The 23,375-nt window shown below is 35.0% G+C and overlaps 1 protein-coding gene across 9 annotated transcripts in view; it reads left to right on the top strand.

Moving 5' to 3' along the window:
* Positions 1-18,301, top strand: part of LOC136038819 (calcium/calmodulin-dependent protein kinase type II alpha chain-like) — a 119,269-nt gene extending 100,968 nt beyond the window's left edge. For 4 of the 9 annotated variants that reach the window (XM_065722212.1, XM_065722218.1, XM_065722221.1 and 1 more), the window contains 3 exons: positions 3,718-3,812; positions 5,903-6,017; positions 17,484-17,621. In XM_065722212.1, the coding sequence (XP_065578284.1) occupies positions 3,718-3,812; positions 5,903-6,017; positions 17,484-17,607 (334 nt within the window). In that variant the 3' untranslated portion in view covers positions 17,608-17,621. Of the gene's footprint in view, positions 1-3,717; positions 3,813-5,902; positions 6,018-17,483 lie in introns of all 9 variants that reach the window. The other 5 variants (XM_065722214.1, XM_065722217.1, XM_065722220.1 and 2 more) reach the window with 2 other exon arrangements.
* The last annotated feature ends 5,074 nt before the right edge of the window (positions 18,302-23,375 follow it).

Here is a 23,375-nt window from a genome sequence, read left to right on the forward strand (position 1 = left end):
TCTTTTCGTCACCCAGCATCACCTCTTTGCGTTCATTGATTCCTAAATAAGTGACTTTGTCTTTTTAACATTAATTTTCTATTCTTGCACCCCGAACTTTCGTTGCTTCCAAGTATATATATATATATATATATATATATATATATATATATATATATATATATATATATATATATATATATATATATATATATATATATATATATATATATATATATATATATATATATATATATATATATATATATATATATATATATATATATATATATATATATATATATATATATATATATATATATATATTATATATATATATATATATATATATATATAACCAAACGACTTTAACCACCTACGACTTTGAGAAACATTGATAGTTTTTTTTGAATTTCGGCGGGAATTAAAGCTATTTTGCCTTAATATTTATGGTTTTGATAGTTGAGTGGACCTCAAGTGGAGCCAAGATGTTGGTTTTGATTTTGGCGATACTGGTAAAGTGGTTTTAGTTTCTTTTTGTTTTGTCTCTTTTGAAGTGTAAATCCGTTTCGATTGAAATGCAGGGTAATTGATTTTTTTCTTCTTCTTTCTTTCTTTTTTCTTTTCCTTTTCTTTTCTTTTTATTTTTTCTTCTTTTTCGTATTGTTTTATTTGTATGTGTATTCGGTTTGTAAGCCCAAACAAGCTTTGCTTCGGGCCATTTGCTTGTTTTGTTTTGTTATTTATATTAATAAACCCATCTTTCTCTCTCAAAGATACAATTTGTTTTTAATCAGTTAAAACGGTAGAAGGGCATTGTCAAATCTAACTAATAGCTTTGTTTGTTCATTTTTACGATTCAACGTGGCAACACTGAGGAAAATCTTGTACCTTCCAAAAAAATTTTAATTTTTAAACAATTAAAAGAAAAGCGTAAACCGTGGTTTTCAATTATGAATAGACCTAAAATGGGCTGGGGGGTGGGGTGGTGGCATTTTTGTTTTGATGCTCTTGGTATTCTAATTTATCCGTCTATTCCTTGATCATGTATTTTCTTTATTTCACTAGGCGTTGCATGGCATACCTGTAGCATTGAAAATAAAAATTCCTACTTGCAGCATTTTCGCTTATTTGAAAGGCTTCCGTGCCCGATGATTTCATGAGTAACTAAAGACTCTCGGAGATTTGGTCTTGATGTATGTTTTTACGTTACTTGGTATTAACCAAGTGCCATATAGCAATCGCAAATTCTGTCGGTCTGTCTGTCTGTCGCTCCCGGTTTTGCTATTTTAGGCACTTCCAGGTAAGCTAAGACAATGAAATTTGGCAGGCATATCAGGTACCGGACCAGATTAAATTAGAAATAGTCGTTTTCCCGATTTGACCATCTGGGGGGTGGTGCCGGTTAATTCAGAAAAAATAAAAAAATGAAGTATTTTTAACTTACCAACGGTTGATCAGATCTTAATGAAATTTGAGGTTTGGAAGGATATCGTGTCTCGGAGCTCTTATTTTAAATCCTAACCGGATCTGGTGACACTGGGGGGAGTTAGGAGGGGGAAACCTAAAATCTTGGAAAACACTTAGAGTGGAGGGATCGGGATGAAACTTGGTGGGAAAAATAAGCAGAAGTCCTAGATGCATGATCGACATAACCGGAACGGATCCGCTCTCTTTGGGGTAGTCGGGGCGGGGGAGGGTTAATTCTGAAAAATTAGAAAAATGAGGTATTTTTAACTTACGAATGGGTGATCGAATCTCGATGATATTTGATATTTAGAAGGATATCGTGTCTCAAAGCTCTTATTTTAAATCCCGACCGGTTCTGGTGACATTGGGGGGAGTTTGGGGGGAACCTAAAATCATGGAAAACGCTTAGAGTGGAGGGATCGGGATGAAACTTGTTGGGAATTAGTCTTAGATAAGTGATTGACATAATTGGAACGGATCCGCTCTATTTAAGGGAATTCGGGGGGGGGGGAAGGGTGGTTAATTCTGAAAAACTAGAAAAAATTACGTATTAATTAATTATGTATTAACTAACTTACGAAGGAGTGATCGGATCTTCATGAAACTTCATATTTAGAAGGATTTCGTAACTCAGATTTCTTATTTAAATTTCAACCGGATCAAGCGTCATTGGGGGAGGGCAGTTGGGGGGGGGACCGGACATCTTAGAAAATATTTAAAGCGGAGAGATCAGGATGAAACTGGATGGGAAGAATAAAAACAAGTCTAAGATACGTGACTGACATAACCGGACTGGATTCGCTCTCTTTGGTGGAGTTGGGGGGGGAGTAATTCGGAAAAATGAGGTATTTGTAATTTACGAACGGGTGATCGGATCTTAATGAAATTTGATATTTAGAAGGATCTTGTGCTTTAAAGCTTTTATTTTAAATTCTGACCTGATCCTGTGACATTTGGGGGAGTTGGAGGGGGAAACCGGAATTCTTGGAAAACGTGAAAATTGGGGTATTTTTATCTTACGAATAGGGGATCTGATCTTAATGAAACTTGATATATAGAAGCATCTTATGTCTCAGATGCTCGAATTGCATTTTCGACTCGAATTGAATCCGGGGACATAGGGGGTTGGAGGAGGGAAACAGGAATCTTGGAAAACGCTGAGAGTGGAGAGATCGGGATGAAACTTGATGGGAAGAATAAGCACAAGTTCTAGATATGTGATTAACATAATTGGAACGGATCTGTTCTCTTTAGAGGAGCCGGGGGGGTGTTAATTTGGAAAAATTAGAAAAAATTACGTATTTTTAACTTAAGAATGGGTGACCAGATCTTAATGAAATTTGATATTTAGAAGGGTTTCATGTCTCAGAGCTCCTATTTCAAATCCAGGCCAGATCTGTTGACATTGGGGGGGGGAGTTGGAGGGGGAAATTGGAAATCTTGGAAAACACTTAGAGTGGAGGAATCGGGATGAAGCTTGGTGGATAGAATAAGCAAATGTTTTAGATGCGTGATTGACGTAACCGTACTGGATTCGCTCTCTTTGGGGGAGTTGGGGAGGGGTTCAGTGCTTTGGCGAGTTTGGTGCTTCTGGACGTGCTAAGACGATGAAAATTGGTAGGCATGTCAGGGAGCTGCACAAATTGACTTAATTAAGTCGTTTTCCCAGATTCGACCATCTGGGGGGCTAAAGGAAGAGGAAAAATTAGAAAAAATGAGGTATTTATAATTTACGAGTGGGTGATCGGATCTTAATGAGTTTTGATATCTAGAAGGATATCGTGACTCAGAGCTCTTATTTTAAATCCCGACCGGCAGAAGCCTCTGATTTTTCTTTTGAATCAATCTATTGATTCTTAGGATTTTGTTAGAGCTCATACCATATGAGCTCTTGGCTCTTAGCTCTTTTGGCCTCGTCACAAGTGCCATATGAGCTCTTAGCTGTTGTTTTTTTCTGCCACAGGTCGCAAAAATTTCCACTGTCATATATTTTGGATTGGAAAAGGAATTCACAAACTTTAAATGAAAGAACTTGTTTTTTTTGGAGGGGGGATATATCTGCAAATACTTTATCAAGGGATATCATAGGCTCAAAGCAGTTAAATATTTCCGAAAAAACCGGACCTTTTGGAATATTGTCTGGGTGAACAACTCCCTAAGCACCGTATTCCTCTTTTTTTTGTATCTTTGGAGGGTTGTATGGTCTTGTGTCTTTATTTTTATATGTCTGGCATATACTCATTTTATATACATTGGTTTATATTTTAGGAAGTTATGTGATCCTCACTTGACTGCTTTTGAACCGGAAGCACTTGGTAACTTGGTCCAGGGAATGGAATTTCACAAATTCTACTTTGACAATGGTAATACACCAACTGGTTACCTTATATTTTAATATATAGGTTAATATTAGTGTATAATATAAAATCTTTAATGTATTAATTTGAACATTCAAAAGTAAGGTTTTTTTTTCATTCAGTTGAAATGCCAAAGTAAGAAATTCGTATTTTTTTTAGCCTCTAGAAGTTGTCCTTGCGTAAAAAAATGAAAATGAACCGGATTTTAAACAATTGAAACAATAACTAATGCAACTCTGTAGTGTAACCAATATTTGAGGCGTCTTGGAAATTTCTCTAAAATTTCCTTGGAATAAATCAGAAAAAGCCTGCTTCAAAGACATTAAATTCATCAATTTCTTATGAACCAAATTGATGTAGGTGAATATTGTTGTTGTTGTTAAATTTAAATTTCTTTTTTTTTTCTTTTTTTTTACACATGGCTAGAAGTGCTCCTTTTTTGTTCTTAGGTTTTATTTTATTTATTTTTTTTAACTTTTAAGTGAAACAAAAAAAGAGAAAAACTCAACACTTGTTGATTTAGCAACTTATTCTTTTTTTTAATATTCAGTGTGGTCATACGGATTTTTTTTCAGATTTTATTGGAGAGTGGGCACTCTCGCAGGGATCGATGATCCTCCCAACTGTATTTAGCCTAAAAGGTGTACGTATGTTATTAACATCCAATTGCAACAAAAGCTTGTCCACATCGGGTCTTCTTTTTTTATTTTTGTCGTTTTGATTTTATGCAACAACTTAGTTCTTAATCTGTCATACGTGGAACATTCATTTTTTGTGAAGTCTCTTTAGATGTTTGGTAAGCAAAACCAAAATTTGCTTCAAAGGAAAAATCGGTAAATGTAAAATCAACAGTTTGTACGATTACGTTGGTTCAAATCACCTTAATATTACTGAGTTTATTATGTTTTGTTGTCACCTTACTGCAACCTAATGTATAGGAAAAATACCGACTTATTCTAGACCGAGTGGGGTACATATAAATAAACACACACCCGTGATTGGTCTTCCGGCAAAAAAATATGAATATCCACATTTTTGTAGATAGTAGCTTGAAACTTCTACAGTGGGGTTTTCTGATAAGCCTAATGCGATGGAGTGATTTTATTTAGGGGGTGTTTCTCCGTATTTTCTAAAATAAGGGTGCTCCTATTTACGACTCAATCTTTCTTCGATTCGATTCATAATAGTCAATAAGGAGTCCAGTAATCAAATAATGCGACTGATATTTTCTGAGAAGAAAAATCTGATATAATGAACTTCTCGACCCGCAAAAATTTTGCAGTGATACTACCTTGAAAGGGTTTTAGGGTCATCGAACTGTTATGTTTTGGTATATGAGTAGGAGTATAGAAAAATATCTACTGTGGCTATTTAGCAATAAACGAAAGTGACTTAAGGCCAAAACATACGCGCTGTTAATTCTCATAAAATTTAAACAAAAGTAACTTGCTCAAATGTTGACATAGGGCTGACCCTTATAAAGAGGGGGTGAGATACATTCTGCTGAGGGGCGGTGAAAACATTAAAAGTGGACACTGTACGCCAACATTATACAGTTTTTACGGAAGGAGGGGTGTATCTGGGCCATGTCCAAGATAGGCCCCCACTGCTCTTCCCCAGTGAAGTTACTAAATCAGAGGTATACGAGTAACTGAATCATTTGTTTGAATCCTCGTGAAGTCTGCAAAGATCACATGCTTTTAACTGGTAGTTGACCATTTTCCCAATGAAGTAAAAATCTAACATGGTGTTCCTGTGCAGTATTGTTCAATCTTTTTGTAGACTGTCGTTAATCTAAAAAATGAAAACGAACAAATAAAAACCAGCCCATGTGAACAACTTAGTTCAACAGTAAATTCTTAATAATTTACACTGGCGGTGCGGTCCTCATTTATATGTAGATTAGGCCCCCCTCTCTCTCTCTCTCCCTCTCTCTCTCTTTCTCTTTCTCTCTCCCCCCCCCTCTCTCTCTCTCTCTCTCTCTCTCTCTCTCTCTCTCTCTCTCTCTCCCTCTCTCCCTCTCTCTCTCTCTCCTCTCTCTCTCTCTCTCTCTCTCTCCCTCTTTTACAATGCCAGAATGATTAAGTTTGTCCCAGTTTTAGGAAAAAATTGCAAAGCAGTGAATACCCTCATTTTAAATCCGCACGTTCATCTGCTTGGAGAAGATGCTGCTTGCATAGCTTATGTCAGGCTGACTCAATTTATTGACAAGTAAGTTAACTTTTATTGACAAGTAACTGTTATTGGCGTTTATTGACAAGCAAGAAAAGAATAATATAATTTATTCTTTAAATGAGGAACAGAGAAATTGTGATTATTTCAAATATCATAAACAGTTTCCTTGGTTTTTGTTTTGCCAACGGCTAAATTTTTGCTGTGTTTCTTTTTTTCAAGTTCCTGCAAATTCAGAAGGGGAAATGTCAACTCTTCCTAGAAATCCTTTTAAGTTGTCTTTCTATTACAAGCCATCCTGCTACAACAACAATAAAATATTATAACCTTGAATCTCTTCACTGAGGACCTTGAATCTCTTCAGGAATCTGATGGTAACATTTGATCCCATAAAACAAGTCATTTTTCCACCCTGTGACAGAACGGTGGGATTGATCTCTGATCTGTGGCAGATGATCTGTGCTTAGCAATACGGGATATGGAATTTCATCTCAGCTGCTCAAGTACCAGGATTTGCCCTTGAACAAATTCTGAGCAAAATTAACTATTTGGATATTAATATCTCAAGATAATCGAAGAAGTCATTTGCGAACCACATCTGCGTCAATGCTATATCTCTAGAACCAGAATTGAACCTTAGTTTTCTTATTATTAAATTCGCAGCGCTTGATATAATTAAATATCTGATTTGCCGCTAGTCTTTTATCGAGAGTTTTAAGATGACTGTTGAAGTTTCTTTTGATATAATCAACAGATAAACTTTTAGGGATAACTTTCTCTGGAAGATCATTCCAGATCGAAGTGAAACATCGGATGAAGCTGTTCTTCAAGTACTCTGCTCCCGGCGTGCCAGTCTTAAGATAATCGGGCTGAGCTGTGTGCCTTTGTGTCTGTCTTGCTGGTTGGACCAATGGGGTCACAATACGAGCAAGCTCTAGAGAAGAAGATGAATTTAAATACTTGCAGTAAACAGCCATTAGAGCTACATCAAACTTCTCACTAACAGGCTGGAGGTATCCTTGGGGAAGGACTAAACCTGCCCTATTAAGCCTGTTTTGGATCTTTTTGAACAGTGCCAGGAGCGTTTTCGGGGCATCAGCATACAGCGGGCATCCATACTAGAGGCTCTCACCCAACCGGGGTGGATGTTCCAAGAGAGATCGGTGGAAAATTGAAGTCCAAGGAGAAGAAGCTCGTCGACTTTCTTTTTAGATTCGTTCAAGAGGATGAAGTGGGTTGTATAGAGTGCAATCACGGTACTTTGGATCGGGAGAGCATCATCTCTTTTGTTTTAATGCATTGAATTTTGTTTTGTTTGCGAATGTGTTTCGATTGATCCAGACATCAGATCAATTTTCAATTTCGAAAAGATCTGTCTGTAGTGGCAGAGAGGCATTGATTGGATCTTCATGTTTCGCGATGACTAAATGTGTTATGGTGTCATCTGTAAAGTGATGCATGGGGCTTGCAATGATATCTCCCATGTCATTTATGTAAAGAATGATAATCTAGGTCCCACTATACTACCCTGGGATATGCCTGCCTTTATTGGATATCTAAGGGAGGTGAAACTGTCAAGAACAAGCCGCAGTGAACGATCAGAAAGAAAGCTTTCAATTACCTTTAACAGACATCTTCTGACACCATAGGCGCAAAGTTTCTTCAGTAGGCACTTTTCTTATTGGGCTCTTCCACCATAACCTCCTTTTTTTTTAAAGAAGCCGCCGGGCCCCAGTACTCAGTATGCTTATATATATTTATTCTCACCGTCACTTGTCATCTAAACACAGGCAATCAGAGCCTTTTCTTGATGTCATGAAGTCCAAATGGACCTTAAATTAGAAATAGTGCCTTTGTAAAATTAAGTTGTTTTTTTATTGAACCTTTAACTTTTGCCTCGGCTTGTTTTTTGTCACTATGAAAGACATATCGCCGAACGTTTGTCTCTTTTAATTGTTCAGGTAGAAGGTAAAAGGTAAAATATTTGGGACTAGATCCTTAAAGTCAGAACCGGCGGTTCTACTGAAGAAACTTTACGCTTTTGGTGTCATAAGATGTCTGTTAAAGAATTGCTATACATGATATATAATAAAATGCTTGTAGTATAAATATCTAACTGGTTCTCCAACAAAAATATCAGAGGAGAAAAAGAACGCTTAGGAATAGAATACCTTCCATCTTTAGGTGCTCAGCTATGAATGTTTTAATGACAAAATAATTTTAACATAATTGTGCTAGAGGCTAATTTAATAAGAGAGGAAGCAAAGGTGGATATTGAGCAAAATCTGGGATGGGGGACAAAGTGACAAGGACGCCAATAATTGACCAAATTGATAAGTTTACAAAAAAAGAGAGAAAAACACCAAATGAGAATGCCAAAAAAATCTTAGGGGTGTCCGGACCCCCTGGAAGGATGTGATTGCTATTCAACTACTTAGAAGGTAATTAATATTCTATAGACTAATTTAAGTGGGATTAACTTGTGAGTAGCTGAAAAATAAGTCATCAAAAGTAAAAATAAGTCAAAAATAAGTCAATCAAAACAACATGGGGAAGACAAGCTCTTTTGTTCCATTCTATTGAAATAGATAACATTATAGATGGCGTTTGAGTGTCAATGTGGATACTGCAACAGTAGATTTGGCAGTTTAAATATATTATTCAATGTTTCTTTTAATTAATTTACGATATCATAACAACATTATTCCTTTTTCTTAAATGAATTAGTAAATGACTGTTAATTTGTTAGTCCTGAGTTTCATGAGACAGTAAATAATGGAATGTCTTCGGCATGTCTTTGAACAGATTTTATAGCAGCCATCACCAACTTGAATTGGGACTGAGTAATTGCAAATCCAAATTTCTAGCTTGAGTATGACAGTGGCTGTATATAATCCACGCATAAAATTGCCTCTAGAAGCAACAGTATGTCCACGCTCCTTATAACGCTATTCCTGAAATATTACACAAACACCAGTTTGAGAATTTTTGTGTATTTTGGTGTTGATTGTCATCCCTATAAACATTTTCTGAAAATTTCAGTGTAATACTATAGCTGCTCCTGAGATATTACAGACAGGGGCATCGCAAGGGGGAATATGGGAGGGGGATTCATGGATAACAGCCTCCTGGGTTTCCCAACTTGGTTTGCAGTGTTGGCATAACGGTCGTTTCAGCAATGCCTCCCAGGAGAATGCGTCAGGAGAATTATCCTTTTTAGCGTATATTGAATCGAACCTTAGGCTTGTTTTATGGCTCTGACCCTCCTCCAAATTCTTTACAGGCTCATTATTCACCTCTAATCTTGTGAATCTTTTTTTTTTGTAATTAAGTATTGTAATCAGCTATACGTCTCATTCATTACTGGGAAAGCCAGCGACTTTTAGGATTTTAGGATTTAAATCTTTAGGATTTAATTTTAGTTCTTTATATTAGTCAACAATCGAGGTTTTTTTTTTCCATTAGGAAAAAATCTGTAATCTCTTAAAAAAGATCTTGATAGTCGTGAGCTTTCTAGCATTTGTGACGAATAAATTGTTTTACATTGAGCCGCAGACAATTACTTATAAAATAGGATCTTGAAGTTAAGTAACTACAGTTGAATCATTTACTTATGCATGACCAGCTAACAAGTTTAAAGTATCAAAAACATCGAAATCAATCATGTTTCACCGCTTGGACCTTTCTTAGATCTATCCATACCCGAAAAATACTATTTTGTATGACTTTTTATTTTGTTATTCTGGAAGCATGAATTTTTCAGAGCAGTATGACATTTTGTCAGTGTCGTCAGTTGAACCGTGAAAATAAACTAGCAAATATTAATTTGTTAAATTTGGCAACGCTTTTCCTCTGTGAAATTTAATCATTAACAATGTGTTGTACCGAAGAGGATTACACTCCCAAAGGAAAGCTAAACTTGTTTAAGCTGTTTGGCCGCATATATTATTTAGCGTATTTTTACCAATTTGTTCACCCATATTTCTTGTTTATTTCCTTTTTTGTTTGATGCCCATTAAGTGTCAATGCACAATTGGGTCTATTGAAAAGGAAACACTATAAAATTCTGAAAAGAACTTTGAAAAAACCTAAATACTTATGTCATTCCTAAAAGGGCTTCACTTCAATTTATCCCCCCCCCACCTTATGTGCAGTATTATAGCCAAATTTATATATTTCCCATGCATTTTCCTATTTCGTAATTTCGTCGACGTTGCTTTTTGCCGTTAAATCTGTTTGAACAAAAGAGTTACATAATCAGGAAAGGGAAAAATGGAGGGGAAATATATAATTTGGGCTATAAGTTTTCACGTTAAAGGTTGGGGGTAAACTAAAATGAAGCGGTTTAAGAAATGATATAAACAAGTATTTAAGTTTTTTCAGTTAAGAATTCTATAGAGCTTCCTTCTCAATAGCCTGAATTGTGCATTCCTTATTAGAACCGATAAATTCTGGTTCTTATTAGAATCGTAATAGCTCCTGAGTTAGTGAGATCTTATTTATTAGAAAGAAGTTTTACAGTCCAAGTTGGTGAGGAATCATCTCATATTTTTCCTTTAGAAAATACAGGGGTTTCACAAGGGTCTATATTGGGGTCGTTACTCTTTTTGATCTACGTGAATGACCTTCCAAAATGCATGCCTTCGGACGACGAATTACCAATATTGTTTGCAGATGATACAACAATTAGTTTGAAGGCGGGCAACGAGGAGGACCTACGAGCGGCCCTCGAAACTGTTGCTTTAAATGTAAATTCTTGGATTCATGCTAATCGACTAATGCCTAACCTAGAGAAGTCGGAATTCGTAGTCTTTGGGAGAAGTTTGAGAGCAGTGAAGCGTGTGTCATTTAAAACTATTAGCATTGGAACTTCCATCATAAAAAAAGTGGATGTATTTAGGTATTTAGGTATCTACATTGACTCAACTCTGTCTTTTAAGACGCATATTAATAAACTCGAGGCAACAGTGTACAGGAATTTCGGTTTTTTGCATTAAGTTCCTGTTTACTTACCAAAAAATGAGAAAATTATATTTTTTGTTAGTTGAATGCTATTTTCAATAGTGTCCGACGGTTTGGATGTTGACATTCCATTCACATTTACGAAGACTTCAAATTGTCCAAAACAAGGCAATAAGAATCCTGGACCTTTTTTTAACACACCCTAGGAAGACAAAAAAATTATCTGAAACCAAAACATTTTTTTATTCCTTGATACTCTTACAACAAATTGTTCACCTTAAAATAGGCATATGGTTTTTAGAAATCCAGCGTAGGGATATTTTTTCAATAACATGAAACTCTTGGTTGAAAATAGACATAGCCATTTATCATGAGCAAGGAACAAGTTTCTTTTTCCTTTTATTAAAAATGAGAGATCAAGACTAAGTTTAAAATATCAACTTCCTGGGATAGCCAATAATTTGACTTAATACGTCAACTATTTGATTTAGTAAGTGAGCCACTCTATACTTATAAAAAGAAATGGAAAGATATAGTTCTTTCTGCCTATAGTAGCGAGGACTGAATGTAAAGTGATTTATTTACAAATTAGTAATTAAGTCCCATCCGGATCTCCATGAGTCGATTTTTCCTGCTTCTCTCTCTCTCTCTCTCCCTCTCTCCCCCTCCCTCTCTCCTCCTCTCTCTCCCTCTCTCTCTCTCTCTCTCTCTCTCTCTCTCTCTCTCTCTCTCTCTCTCTCTCTCTCTCCCTCTCTCTCTCTTTCTCTGTTTACTCCGTGTGAGTTATTGAGGTGTAATTCCCTCTTTTTTTCTCTATTGTTAAAGGAGACAAAACAAGTTGCCTCCCTGTCTCCTTTATATAAGATTTATGTATATCGTTTCTTGTTTAATAAAGTCTAAGTCTAAGATAATTCTTTAATTGCATGCGATGGCTATTCCATTAAACATTAGAAGTCCTAATTTTTCCTCTTCTTTTCAGATAAAAAGGGCTGTGTAAGTATTCACGTACAAAAAAAAAAACAGAATTAGTTTTCACTGCCTCTGGTACTTCAAGAAACACCGTATTCTAGGGGGGGGGGGAGTTTCCTGGTTTACCACCCCACCCCGGAATTTTCGTCTGACTCGTAAACACTTATCAAAATGTATATAAGCAAATTTTTCTATGCGTTTTTTAAAGTTATTTTGATAAATCACCCCTAGAAAAAAAACTTTGACAATCTTAGAAAGCAGATTTGCTACACGTTAGTACTAAATCTTGTTAAATGGCTTTTTTTTTTCACAAGAAATGGGCTAAGATAAGGAGTTAAACCAGTTGTTAGTGCCAGGGGGCCAAGTTTTGCTCAATAAAATCTAATCTCTTTCGCAAAACAACTTTAATTTCATTATATTTTATACTACAAACCTTTTTACTTGTTTATACCGATAAATCTTTCTATACTATCAACAATCAAATTAAATTGCAAAGTACTTTTTAAAATATTTAGTCTAGATGTTCATCTTCAGAAAAATTTATTATAAGTATACCAAGTATTTGTGACGCCATTCATATGGAAAATTATTTCATGTGAATGGTAGTATGCCAATCTAAAAAAAAAGATGAGAAAATGGGTCTCGTTATAGGACCCATTTAATGGCTGTAAATTGAATTTGAATCCTTGGGAATGTTTTCTAGAGAAATTGCTTATGGATTGCTTATGGATTGTTTTGGGCACACGGCTGAATGACAGTATTTCAAACAGTGGACTGTGCAAAAAGTGTGGTTCAATCCCGCTTTCTAGGGTTAATAATGAGAGAAAGTTTGAGATGAGCCATCTCAGATGGCTAGGACACGTTTTGTAGATGAAGAATGATAGATTGTCAAATATGATCCTTTTTGGCCAGCCGTCTAGGGCTAAACGGAAAGCAGGTCGTCCGTCGTTGAGGTGGAGGATGCAAGGAAAGATTTAACAGAAATATGAACTTCCTGGGAGGGTGTAAAGAGCGGGGCTTTGAATATATTAAGATGGAGGAGGAGTGTGCGAAGCTGTGTTGGTCTCAGATGACTTGGGGCTGCGATGAGTTGTTATAGTACTAGCAGTAGTAGTAATTTATTTGGATTGAATCCTGCCTGTTTGATTGAAAAGAACTAAATTCAAAATTTCAAATAATTCAAATTTCATCAACTCTGAATATATTTATCTCCGGCACAAACGGGAGAAGTTAAATCGGTTTTCTCCGTAAGAACCTGTTATATTGCCAATTTTTTGCCAAGTATGGTCAAATTATATTCGCACTGGTTCTTTTTTGTAACCTTTCTTTTACTTCTAAACACTATACTTTTGCTTGACGTCCTCAAAAGTCTTAATTTATTGACCAAGCTGTACCCTCAGTGAAAGCGATCTTTGGCCTATCATTCTCTTTTTCAGTGAATTTCTCACAAATATATGTTTCGTTTCTCTTCCAGTATGTTATCTTTTGTTTTCAGCATGTGCTCTCTTTGCTCATACTTTTTAAATGTGTTTCCCCCTTTTGTGCTTAATCCCTGCCCTCAGGGATGAAAGAGATTATAGTACCTCCAATCCCTTTATAATCAAATGCCTCTTTTTCTATCCCTCTTTATTCGTTCTTTTTTGTGTTATTTTTGATCTGTTTTCTTCTTTCCTCTCTTGATTTTCCTATTCTATCTTGTTTCTCTTTTTTAACTTTTTTTCTGAATCCCTGCCCTCACTGAAAAATACCTGAGTACCTTCAATCCCTTTGTCAGCAAAGCACTCAACAAATGCATTTTTCTATCCCTCTCCTCTGTATTATCTTTTCATTTTTTGTGTTTACTCTCCTTCCTTTATTGCTTTTCCTATGCTTTTTTTTGTTTTTCGTTTAAGGTATTTATAAATAGTTAATTTATTTTCTTTTTTATTATTGTAGAATTACGAATTTAGCTCATTTTAGCTTGGGATAGTCGTTTTTGAATAAAGCCTTATTTTATTTTTTCTCAAATTCATAAGACCTTTCTATTTAAAAGTTTCATTTTTGCTCCCTCTTATCGTGAGAATCAAAGAAGTTTCTGATCAGTTTCAAGAGAACAAAAATGCATCCCCGAAAAAAGAATTTCTTATCACTTAGAAATTAAAGCCTTTTCATCTATTGTTCTCTGTGCATTTTCTTTTCATTCTTCCTTGAGTCGTTGCTTGTCCGCTAATGAGAAAAGTTGAGACTCTTTTCCTGTAAAGGGAAATAATTATTGCATTCTATGCCCAATTGATCGCAAAGATACTTCTTATATTTTTCAACTCAACAGTGAAATGTGCTATATAGTCTTTTATATAACAGAACTTTTAGGGAGTACAATTACAGATAAGAACATCGGCAACTTTGCTTAATGCATTGTAAGAATACTTCCGTATGGCTACGCCTTTATACAGTGATTTATGGCGATTTCTAATTTCTTAGACCATGCTGCCTTTCTAAGTGAAATAAAAACTAAAATAATTAGTTAAGCTTTGAATTAAGACAGTAAACAAACATTGAAAAAATGCTAATAAATATTAAAATACTAAATAAATAATAATATTAAATAATAAATAGTAAAATGCTAATAAATATTATAACTTCAACTTCACTTCCTCTAGTCTTTATCAACGAAGAAAGAAGTTGACACAACATACAAGAAAGTAACATAAAGAGATGTTTTTTTCTGTATTTTATGTTTATATAATTTTCTATATTCCTTTTTAAAAGGAATTTTTTTGAGGGAGTCTCAGGTCATATTGTTTATTTACTGTCATACGGCTGTTATTTAGGTGGCAATTTCTCACTCTTGGCCTTTTACATTACCCAATACATGAGAAAATTAGAGTTTTTGTTCTAACTTTAAGACATTCGATACTTTAAAATTATGCGAATCGGCGCATAATTCTCAATTTTGGGAGCCTCATTGTTGGCTGATTGTCTCAAAGACAAAGGGTTCATTAGCAAATTCTCCCAGGGACTAGCCACCATTGAGAGCTATTGAGAATTTGTGGTTTGACTATGAAATTTGATATGAACGACAATTAAATCTTGCGTCACTTGTGTCAGCAAGGTTTTTTGTCAAAACGGTATCACCACAGCAAACTCCCAAAGTTACCAAATTGCTCAAATGATATTTCCTTTTACCTGATTTTTAGCATTTTTCCTAGCAAGTATGCTGGAAGATTTTTAGGGACTGCCCTTTCCTTAACTTTAAAAAGAAAATTATTCTCTGTTTATTCAAAAAATAAAATTCACACTATCTAATGATGTAAGTTTCATCAAAACTGAATATCTCTATCTCCGCCACAAAACAGGAAAAGGCTGTAACAGGAAAGGCTGTACCGGATTTTTGTCTGTTTATTCAAAACTGAATATCTCTATCTCCGCCACAAAAAAGGAAAAGGCTGTAACTTACCTGTACCGGATTTTTGACAATGACGATTCCAGTGATGTGGTTTTCATTCTGATTCGACACCAATTTCGAAAGTGTTTAGGCTAGTTTTCGAAAGCTCAAAGAATTTGTTTTTGCAAAATACTATTAAGATTAAAACTCTTCGGTCATTGGCATTGGACAGTTTTGTCAAAAAACATTTTATAATTGTTTGTTTCTATGGGTCGTATTGGTTCTTTAAGAGGCTGCCCCTACTTAGACGACCATGATCAAATCCTCTTATGCTCAATCAAAATACACTAACTCGACTGACAGATCAAAATAATAGATCAACATTATTTGTTGATCTATAAAACTCGATTTATAAAACTCGACTGACAGATCAAAATAATTCAAATTTTCAATTTGAATTATCCGCCAAGATCTACCAGGTCTTTGTATTTCGAGAAAAGAACGTCTTAAGTCTTTCTTGTTCAATCATTAACTGGAAAAAAAATATTGAGTAGTTTTTGGTGCTTGTTTATGTATTTGAACGTAGAAGTATAGAGTATAAGTGTTCAGTATAGAATATGTTCGATCATAGAAAAATATTAAGTGTTGTTTGTGTTCGTTTATGTGTTTGATGCTAAATGTGGTACATTTGATTATAAAATTGAATTTTAGCGTATTCTTTTAAGTTCAAATTGATTGTGGCTTCTCGTTAATTTTTTTAGTAATTGATTGTCTAATATTTTTTTTTATTAGGGGGGTATTTTTTAAGGAATATCCTTTTGTGCGTTAGAATTTAAGAGTCAGTCGAATATTTTTGCGTATTGAAATCTGATTTTTATTTATTTATTTTTTTTTTAATTCGAACTTGGACGATTTTACATTTTAGATGTTTGCTCCGCTCGTTGCATATTGTGGTCACGTCCGAGAAACAGGCTTTTTTTTTCTTTTTTTGACTTGTCGATTAAAGCAAAATATGCATCAGGAAACCCCTTTAAACCTAGTAAGAAGTTTTTTGAAATCTTAATAAAAATTAAAGTGAAACTTGATGAATTTGGTATTTGAGTTGTTTTTACATCCGTTGTGCTTTGCTTCATCAATTAGTGCCGTCCAAGATGCGCCGCGAAACCTCGTATAGTCTAGTAGTCTATATTATAATTACTCAAAACTTGTTTTGCACTGAATATGTTTAGACTTTAAATGGCCCAACAACCAAGTAAAAGCTAGGCGTTCCTGTTCCAGTTTCTTAAGGGTTTGTCGTCTTTTTAACTGCAGCTTCTATCAAGGTGGGCGACCACCTCCTTAGTCTTCCTCCCTCTCTATCTCTCTCTCTCTGTTTCTGTTTGTCTTTATCTCTTTCGTTCTCTCTCCTCTTGTTTTTTGTCGTATTATTTTCATTTTTCTGATTATACCCATAATCCCCTGTATTATTCGTATTTAACTTTTATTAAATTTGGACTCCCCTCCTCCACCACCCTAAGAACAATGCTTCTCTCCTCTGTCTTCCTCTTTTATGAAAAATAAAAGGAAGAAAAAGTGTACTCTTCTAACAGAGATTGAAGCGTTGTAGATCGTCATCATTCTGGCATCTGGCAGATGTATTTACGATGGATCATGTTTGTTTTTCGAGAAATCTGAAGCCTAAGAATGTTATAACTACTTGTATTAGTTAGGTTGCAGTTCTGATATAATTTCTGGTGAACAAAAACACTAATATATGAGATGGCATACGAGAAAAGAGGCGTGAACAAAAACAGGGTGAAGTTCCACGACGCAGAACTGGCAATTTTTTATTTTGAAGTCCCTTGCAGGGCCGTCAAGACATAACTCGGTGGAAAAATCCCCCTAGATTCATCTGTTTTAGCGATAAGATACATAATAAGAATGAATGTGACTGTTTATAGAAGTTGCCCGGGGTGTTGGAAGCAAAGAACTGTGCACATTTTCATAGTATTTTCCTGCAGTTATATTTTTGGATTATGTGTACATTTTTCTAACATGTTAACAGTAGAAGTTTTAATTATCAATAATATATTCAGTGGAAATAAAAAAAGACAAATTGAATATACCAGCGTGGAACCACTGAAGGCCAGCCCCCCTTTCCGAGCTCCTCTCTCCCTCTACAATCTGTCTTTCTCAAAAAAGTATTATGGTAATTAAAATTTTCTTTATAGACAAGGTCAAGCTCACACACAGCAGTCCGAGGAAACGAGAGTCTGGCAGCGCAAGGATTCAAGATGGCAGCACGTTCATTTCCACCGTTCAGGCTGTCCGTCTTTTACATTGGGGCATAAATAAATTTTTGTCATTTACTTGAGCTTTACCTGAAGTTCTGTCAACACTGACGAGAAGAGACATTTTTGTAGCACAGTCGCCTTAGAATGTGCGATATTGTTCCTTAGTTGTGAGGAAGATTTTTGAAAGGTTTTTAACGTATTGTGAAGTTTTTAAGCTAGTCATGTTTCATCACTTACAGTTCGTAATTTCGTTTTAATTGAATGACGTTGCCTGGTCGGTACCAAAATTCTTTTTCTCTTTTAAATTTCTCTGTTTAGCATCATTGTCGTGTTTGTTTTAAAGTAACTTTTAACTCAACTTTAACATAGCTCTCTAGCTATCTATCTTTTATGTGTTTAAGTAAGTTTCTAGAGATAAAATAAAATTTCGAAATAAATTATGAAATGTCAATACCATTACATCTTTTGGATACTTTTTCGGGGGTGGGGATGGGGGAGGGATGGATAGATTTTGTGTGTAAAATAGGTAATTTCTAGGGAAATTTGTATAAATCTCGAAATACCGGAGGAGATAGGTCCCACTCTTCCCATGCTCGGCCATGACTTTTACTTGCATCCAGGGGTCTAGAATTAGTTCTATTTGTCGTGTTTGTTTTAGGATAAACTTTAACTCAACCTTAATATAGCTCTCTAGTTATTTATCTTTTATGTGTGTAAATCAATTTTTTGAGCTAAAATAAAATTGCCAAGTGTAATTCATTGTTTTTATGTGTATATATTCTTCTTTTTTTTTATAGTTTTTGCAAAAGTGAAGGATTTGAAAAATGGGAGAAAAGTAGTATTGTAACATGGGTAGGAAACTCTGCCCAAAAAATTGAATTTTTTGGGGGGAGAATGGGGTTGATGGTTTAATTGGTTCCAAAAAAGGAAGGTCAAGTAGGCAAACGGTGATAAGCTCAGTTTCTTTCTGAGTACTGACAAATATAAACTCATCTAAATAGAAACTTCATAATACTGGATATAGATGAAAGTCTAATGAATTTTAGGATGCGCTAACCAATAATTGATTTAAATCCATTTGTGTGGTAATAAAGAAATATCTATTTCTTATACCTTTAGACATGTTCGTGTCCAGGAGGGAAGAGGGCATATAACAGACTTGTACAAGAGTAACCAAATCACACGTACAAACATTTTGCAAATAGAAACCTTGATAATCGCTGATGATTTTCTGTAAAGCCTCCTCAGTGTTTGTTTTGTGTTCCCTCCCCACCACTCGAATAAGAATCTTGGATACGTCCCAGCCCCTATATTTATTCCCTGGATATTATAGAAACGACATAGTATAGAAAAGTAGGTAAATAGCCACCAGGCATCTAACAAGAATGTTGGCAATGAGCCAAGTAATAGATAAGCAAACCGGTTTTGCTTTTTTTTTCAAACAGCTTGTGAAACCTTTGCTGTTAAATACGCTTGTATAGCAAAAACAAGATAAGTAAGTAAGTGAATATACTTTAGGATATGCTTCAATAGTCTGACCTGATTTGATACTGTGGCCTTTTTTTGAAACAGCTAATAAATTATAACCTCAGAATGTGTAAAGTGGACGTTTCACAAACGCACCACATATGTTAATTCGTCCGAAGTCGACACATGAAATATCGTTTCTCCATCAAACATATGAACTCGCAACCCTGGCATCAAAGTAGATTATTTGATGCCAGAGTTGCGAGATATAGCCTGAATGACATACCTTACTGGTTTTTTGTCAGAGCTTCAGATATTTTTATTTACAAACTTAGAAGAATATCTAATGCATGAAATAAGCACGGGGGTCACCTACAGAAACTACGTCTTCATTTTAGTAGTATAACTGATGGTTTGTTACACTAGAATTTCTGTCATTTTTGTGTGAATTGTGAAAATTCCACACAGTTTTCTTAAGTCGTAACTACTAAAAACGCGCTGCAATGTTGAGTCAGCTGAAGCATACACATGAATATCTTTTTTACAAATATAGGATCAGCAAAATAGAGTATTTGATGCTAAGATTATAAGATATAATGTGAAGTACATGTCCAGCCATTTTTCGATAGAGGTTCAAATAGTTTTATTTCTAAATTGAGAAAAATGTTGTATAAGCGAAATAAGCCAAAAGGGGTTCACCTAAAGAAACTTCCTTTTGTTGTACAACTTATGAATTGCTACATCACAACTTTTGATATTTTCATGTAAATTAGTAAAATCTATTACAGCTTTTGAACACCATTACGCGCTGCTGTATTGAGCCGCCTGAAATGGATATATGGAATATCGTTTCTGCATCAAATTAAATAAAAAAAACAAGTTTTTTCAACTGAAAGTAAGGAGTGACATCAAAACTTAAAACGCACAGAAATTACTTCGTATATGAAAGAGGCTGCTTCCTCATCAACGCCCCGCTCTTTACGCTAAAGTTTGACTCTTTCTCTCAATTCTTCTTTCTAAAACAGTAAAAAACTTTAGCGTAAAGAGCGGGGCGTTGATGAGGAAGCAGCCTCTTTCATATACGAAGTAATTTCTGTGCGTTTTAAGTTTTGATGTCACTCCTTACTTTCAGTTGAAAAAACTTGTTTTTTTTATTTAATTTCTGAACGTTTTTGAATCAATGCATGTTTTGATTTTGGCTCTCCGCAGAGGAATGATCAAAACGAAATTTGCATATTTTTTTTTTTTTGGCTCAATGGCTTTTCATAATTTTGATCGAATGATTTTGAGAACAAAAGAGCGGGGGACGAAGCCTAGTTGCCCCCCGATTTTTTGGTTAATTAAAAAGGCAACTAGAACTTTTAATTTTTTACGAATCTTTTTATTGGTAAAAGATTTACGTAACTTATAAATTAGCTTACGTAAAGAACTTTTGTATTCTCATGTTTTTATTACATATATGAGGGGATTCGCCCCATCGTCAGTACCTCGCTCTTTACACTAAAGCTTAAATTTTATCCCAATTCATTAAGAATGACCCCCTGAATCACAAAAGCCGTAGAATAAGTAGTTGAAATTACCGAAAATACTTTAGCGTAAAGAGCGAGGTATTAGAAGGAGGTGAGCCCCTCATATGGGTAATAATTTCTGTTTGTTTTAAGTTTTATTGCTGTTCCTTACTTCCAGCTGAAAAAGCTTTTTCACTTTTATTTTTTAATTGTTTTTTTTAAATAATGCTAGTAAATCCTGCTCTCCCTTCATGGAAATTTTCTTCTCCCATTACAAATTCTCGAAGGAAAGTTCCCCCAGCATATCCCCCTCTTCTCAACCCCTCCCCCAAACCAAAAAAATCCTCCTGAAAACGCCTGTATACTTCCCAATAACCATTACTATATGTAAGCACAGGTCAAAGTTTGTAACTTGTTGCCTCTCCCACGGGGACTGTGGGGGAGTAAGTCGTCCCCAAAGACATAGTTATAAGGTTTTTCGACTACGCTGAATAAAATGGCTATCTCAGAATTTTGATCCGTTGACTTTGGGAAAATAATTAGCGTGGGAGGGGGCCTAGGTGCCCTCCATTTTTTTTGGTCACTTAAAAAGGACACTAGAACTTTTCATTTCCGTTAGAATGAGCCCTCTTGCAACATTCTAGGACAACTGGGTCGATATGATCACCCCTGGGGAAAAAAAAAAAAACATACAAATAAACACGCATCCGTGATCTGCCTTCTGGCAAAAAATGCAAAATTCCACATTTTTGTAGATAGGAGCTCGAAACTTCTACAGTAGGGTTCTCTGATACGCTGAATCTGATGGTGTGATTTTCGTTAAGATTCTATGACTTTTAGGGGGCGTTTCCCCCTATTTTCTAAAATAACGCAAATTTTCTCAGGCTCGTAACTTTTGATGGGTAAGACTAAACTTGATGAAACTTATATATTTAAAACCAGCATTAAAATGCGATTCTTTTGATGTAGCTAATGGTATCAAAATTCCATTTTTTAGAGTTTTGGTTACTATTGAGCCGGGTCGCTCCTTACTACAGTTCGTTACCACGAACTGTTTGATAGATGGTCAGTAAATGAATCTTTTGACAGAATTTATGAGAAGAAAACGAGTATAATTTAAATACAACAACGAGAAGAAACAAAAATTTTCAAAAATAAAAATTGTCTCTGGTATACCAGATTGTCTTTCGCCTAATTATTCGAAAGACTATAAAGATTTGAGTTTTTAATAAGATTATTAAGACCGGAGTTTTATTTATTTGTTTTTTGTGTGTGTTCTAATTGTGCAGGAAGTTAATGAAACTATGTAATATAGTTCTCTGTCTGTCGTAAAGAGGGATGCAGGTGCAAAATCCTAAAAAAACTGCTCTTAAATTTTGTCTTTCTAGTTTTGATGACTAATGAGCAAAACTCTCTTTTTGTAAGTAAAATTACTCAGACTTCATTTTTTAATTTTGATTAATTAATTAATTATTTTTTTGCCCATTTCCTACATTACAGGGTATAGAACAGATATTACTTTAGACCAGAAATTCTATATTTACATATTACCTCGAGATTCGGAAATAGATTTATTCCTGGCAAACAGTGACAACCCAGGAAGGTAGAATGCACTGTGCCTAAGCAGACTCAACCTAGAAATGATTTAGGACAGACCCTTTTGGGGCTCCACACTACCAGGAAAGGCTTGGATACAGCATCATCAGCTCCAACTTTTCAAGATCTTCCTTGTAAATAATTTTCTAACTACTTAAGGTGTGCATCTTGAATATCTAGGTGCTCTAATCTTTTCAATAATATTGAGAAATTTATAGCATTGAATGTTTTATTTGTGAATTAATATAATATAGATGTTTTTATTTGTGAATTAATGTAATATATATATAACTTCCCACCTTTTTCAAAAATGTTTTGCACAAGTTCCTAAAGTAGGGCTTGTCATGAGTTGTCAAGTGTTTTTTTGTTTTAAACAGGAATTGACACTCACTTAGTAAGATTTGACGTTGAAGGTATTCCTTTAGGTCCATAAAATTAGGGTGTGACGATTATTACAAAATCGTGGAAATATTCGCATAGCCGTGAAATTTTTAGCCCCCTTTCCCCGCCTACTTGCACTTAAGCGCAAAATTTTATTTTGAGTCAAGGGTGGACCCCTCCCTCGTCCTATCATATTGATATGGGGAATCCAGATATACAGTTGGCATGGTTCCATCTGCTCTAGTTTCTGAGATACGGCTTATTACTATTTACAGGAATGAAAACAGATCTCACTGGTTTTTTAGCAGCCAACATCTAGTACAGACAAATTATAATAGCAACACCTTGTATTTACGTCCAGCAGAAAACGGAGTTTAAAAGACAGGAAGAAATCTGAATTCTGAAATTGCACTGTCAAATCCAGTATTTTCTCCTATTTGACCAAAAAAAAACAAAAAACATTGCTTTGCCATTTTTTCAAAAACTTGAAAAATGCTCATTTTTGGATTTGGCAGAGGGCATCCAAGGTGGTGGTGAGTGGGTACCGCTTCGGACATTTTGGACTTTTCCCCAGGAACAGTTTTTAATCAAAACTGTAAGGGAAATTGATATCGGTGTCTTCTCGTGCACTCTTCGTATTTGGAGAAATATCAATTTTCAGTTGAAGGAAACGTCTAATTTTGTGACTATTCTATTGGCATGATTACAGATAATGCCTAGGAAAAGTCGATGATTTCTAAAATTTTTTACTTACCATGAGCAGTTATTGGCGTTATTACTAAACCATTTCTTGGGTATAAAAAAAATGGTTTATTTTTTTGGTGACATCTTTTTAATAAAAATTTCAACAATTTCTTCGTCTGCACTATTTGACGGA

The sequence above is a fragment of the Artemia franciscana genome, chromosome 18 (assembly GCF_032884065.1).
Source record: "Artemia franciscana chromosome 18, ASM3288406v1, whole genome shotgun sequence".
NCBI classification, from domain to species: Eukaryota; Metazoa; Arthropoda; class Branchiopoda; order Anostraca; family Artemiidae; genus Artemia; species Artemia franciscana.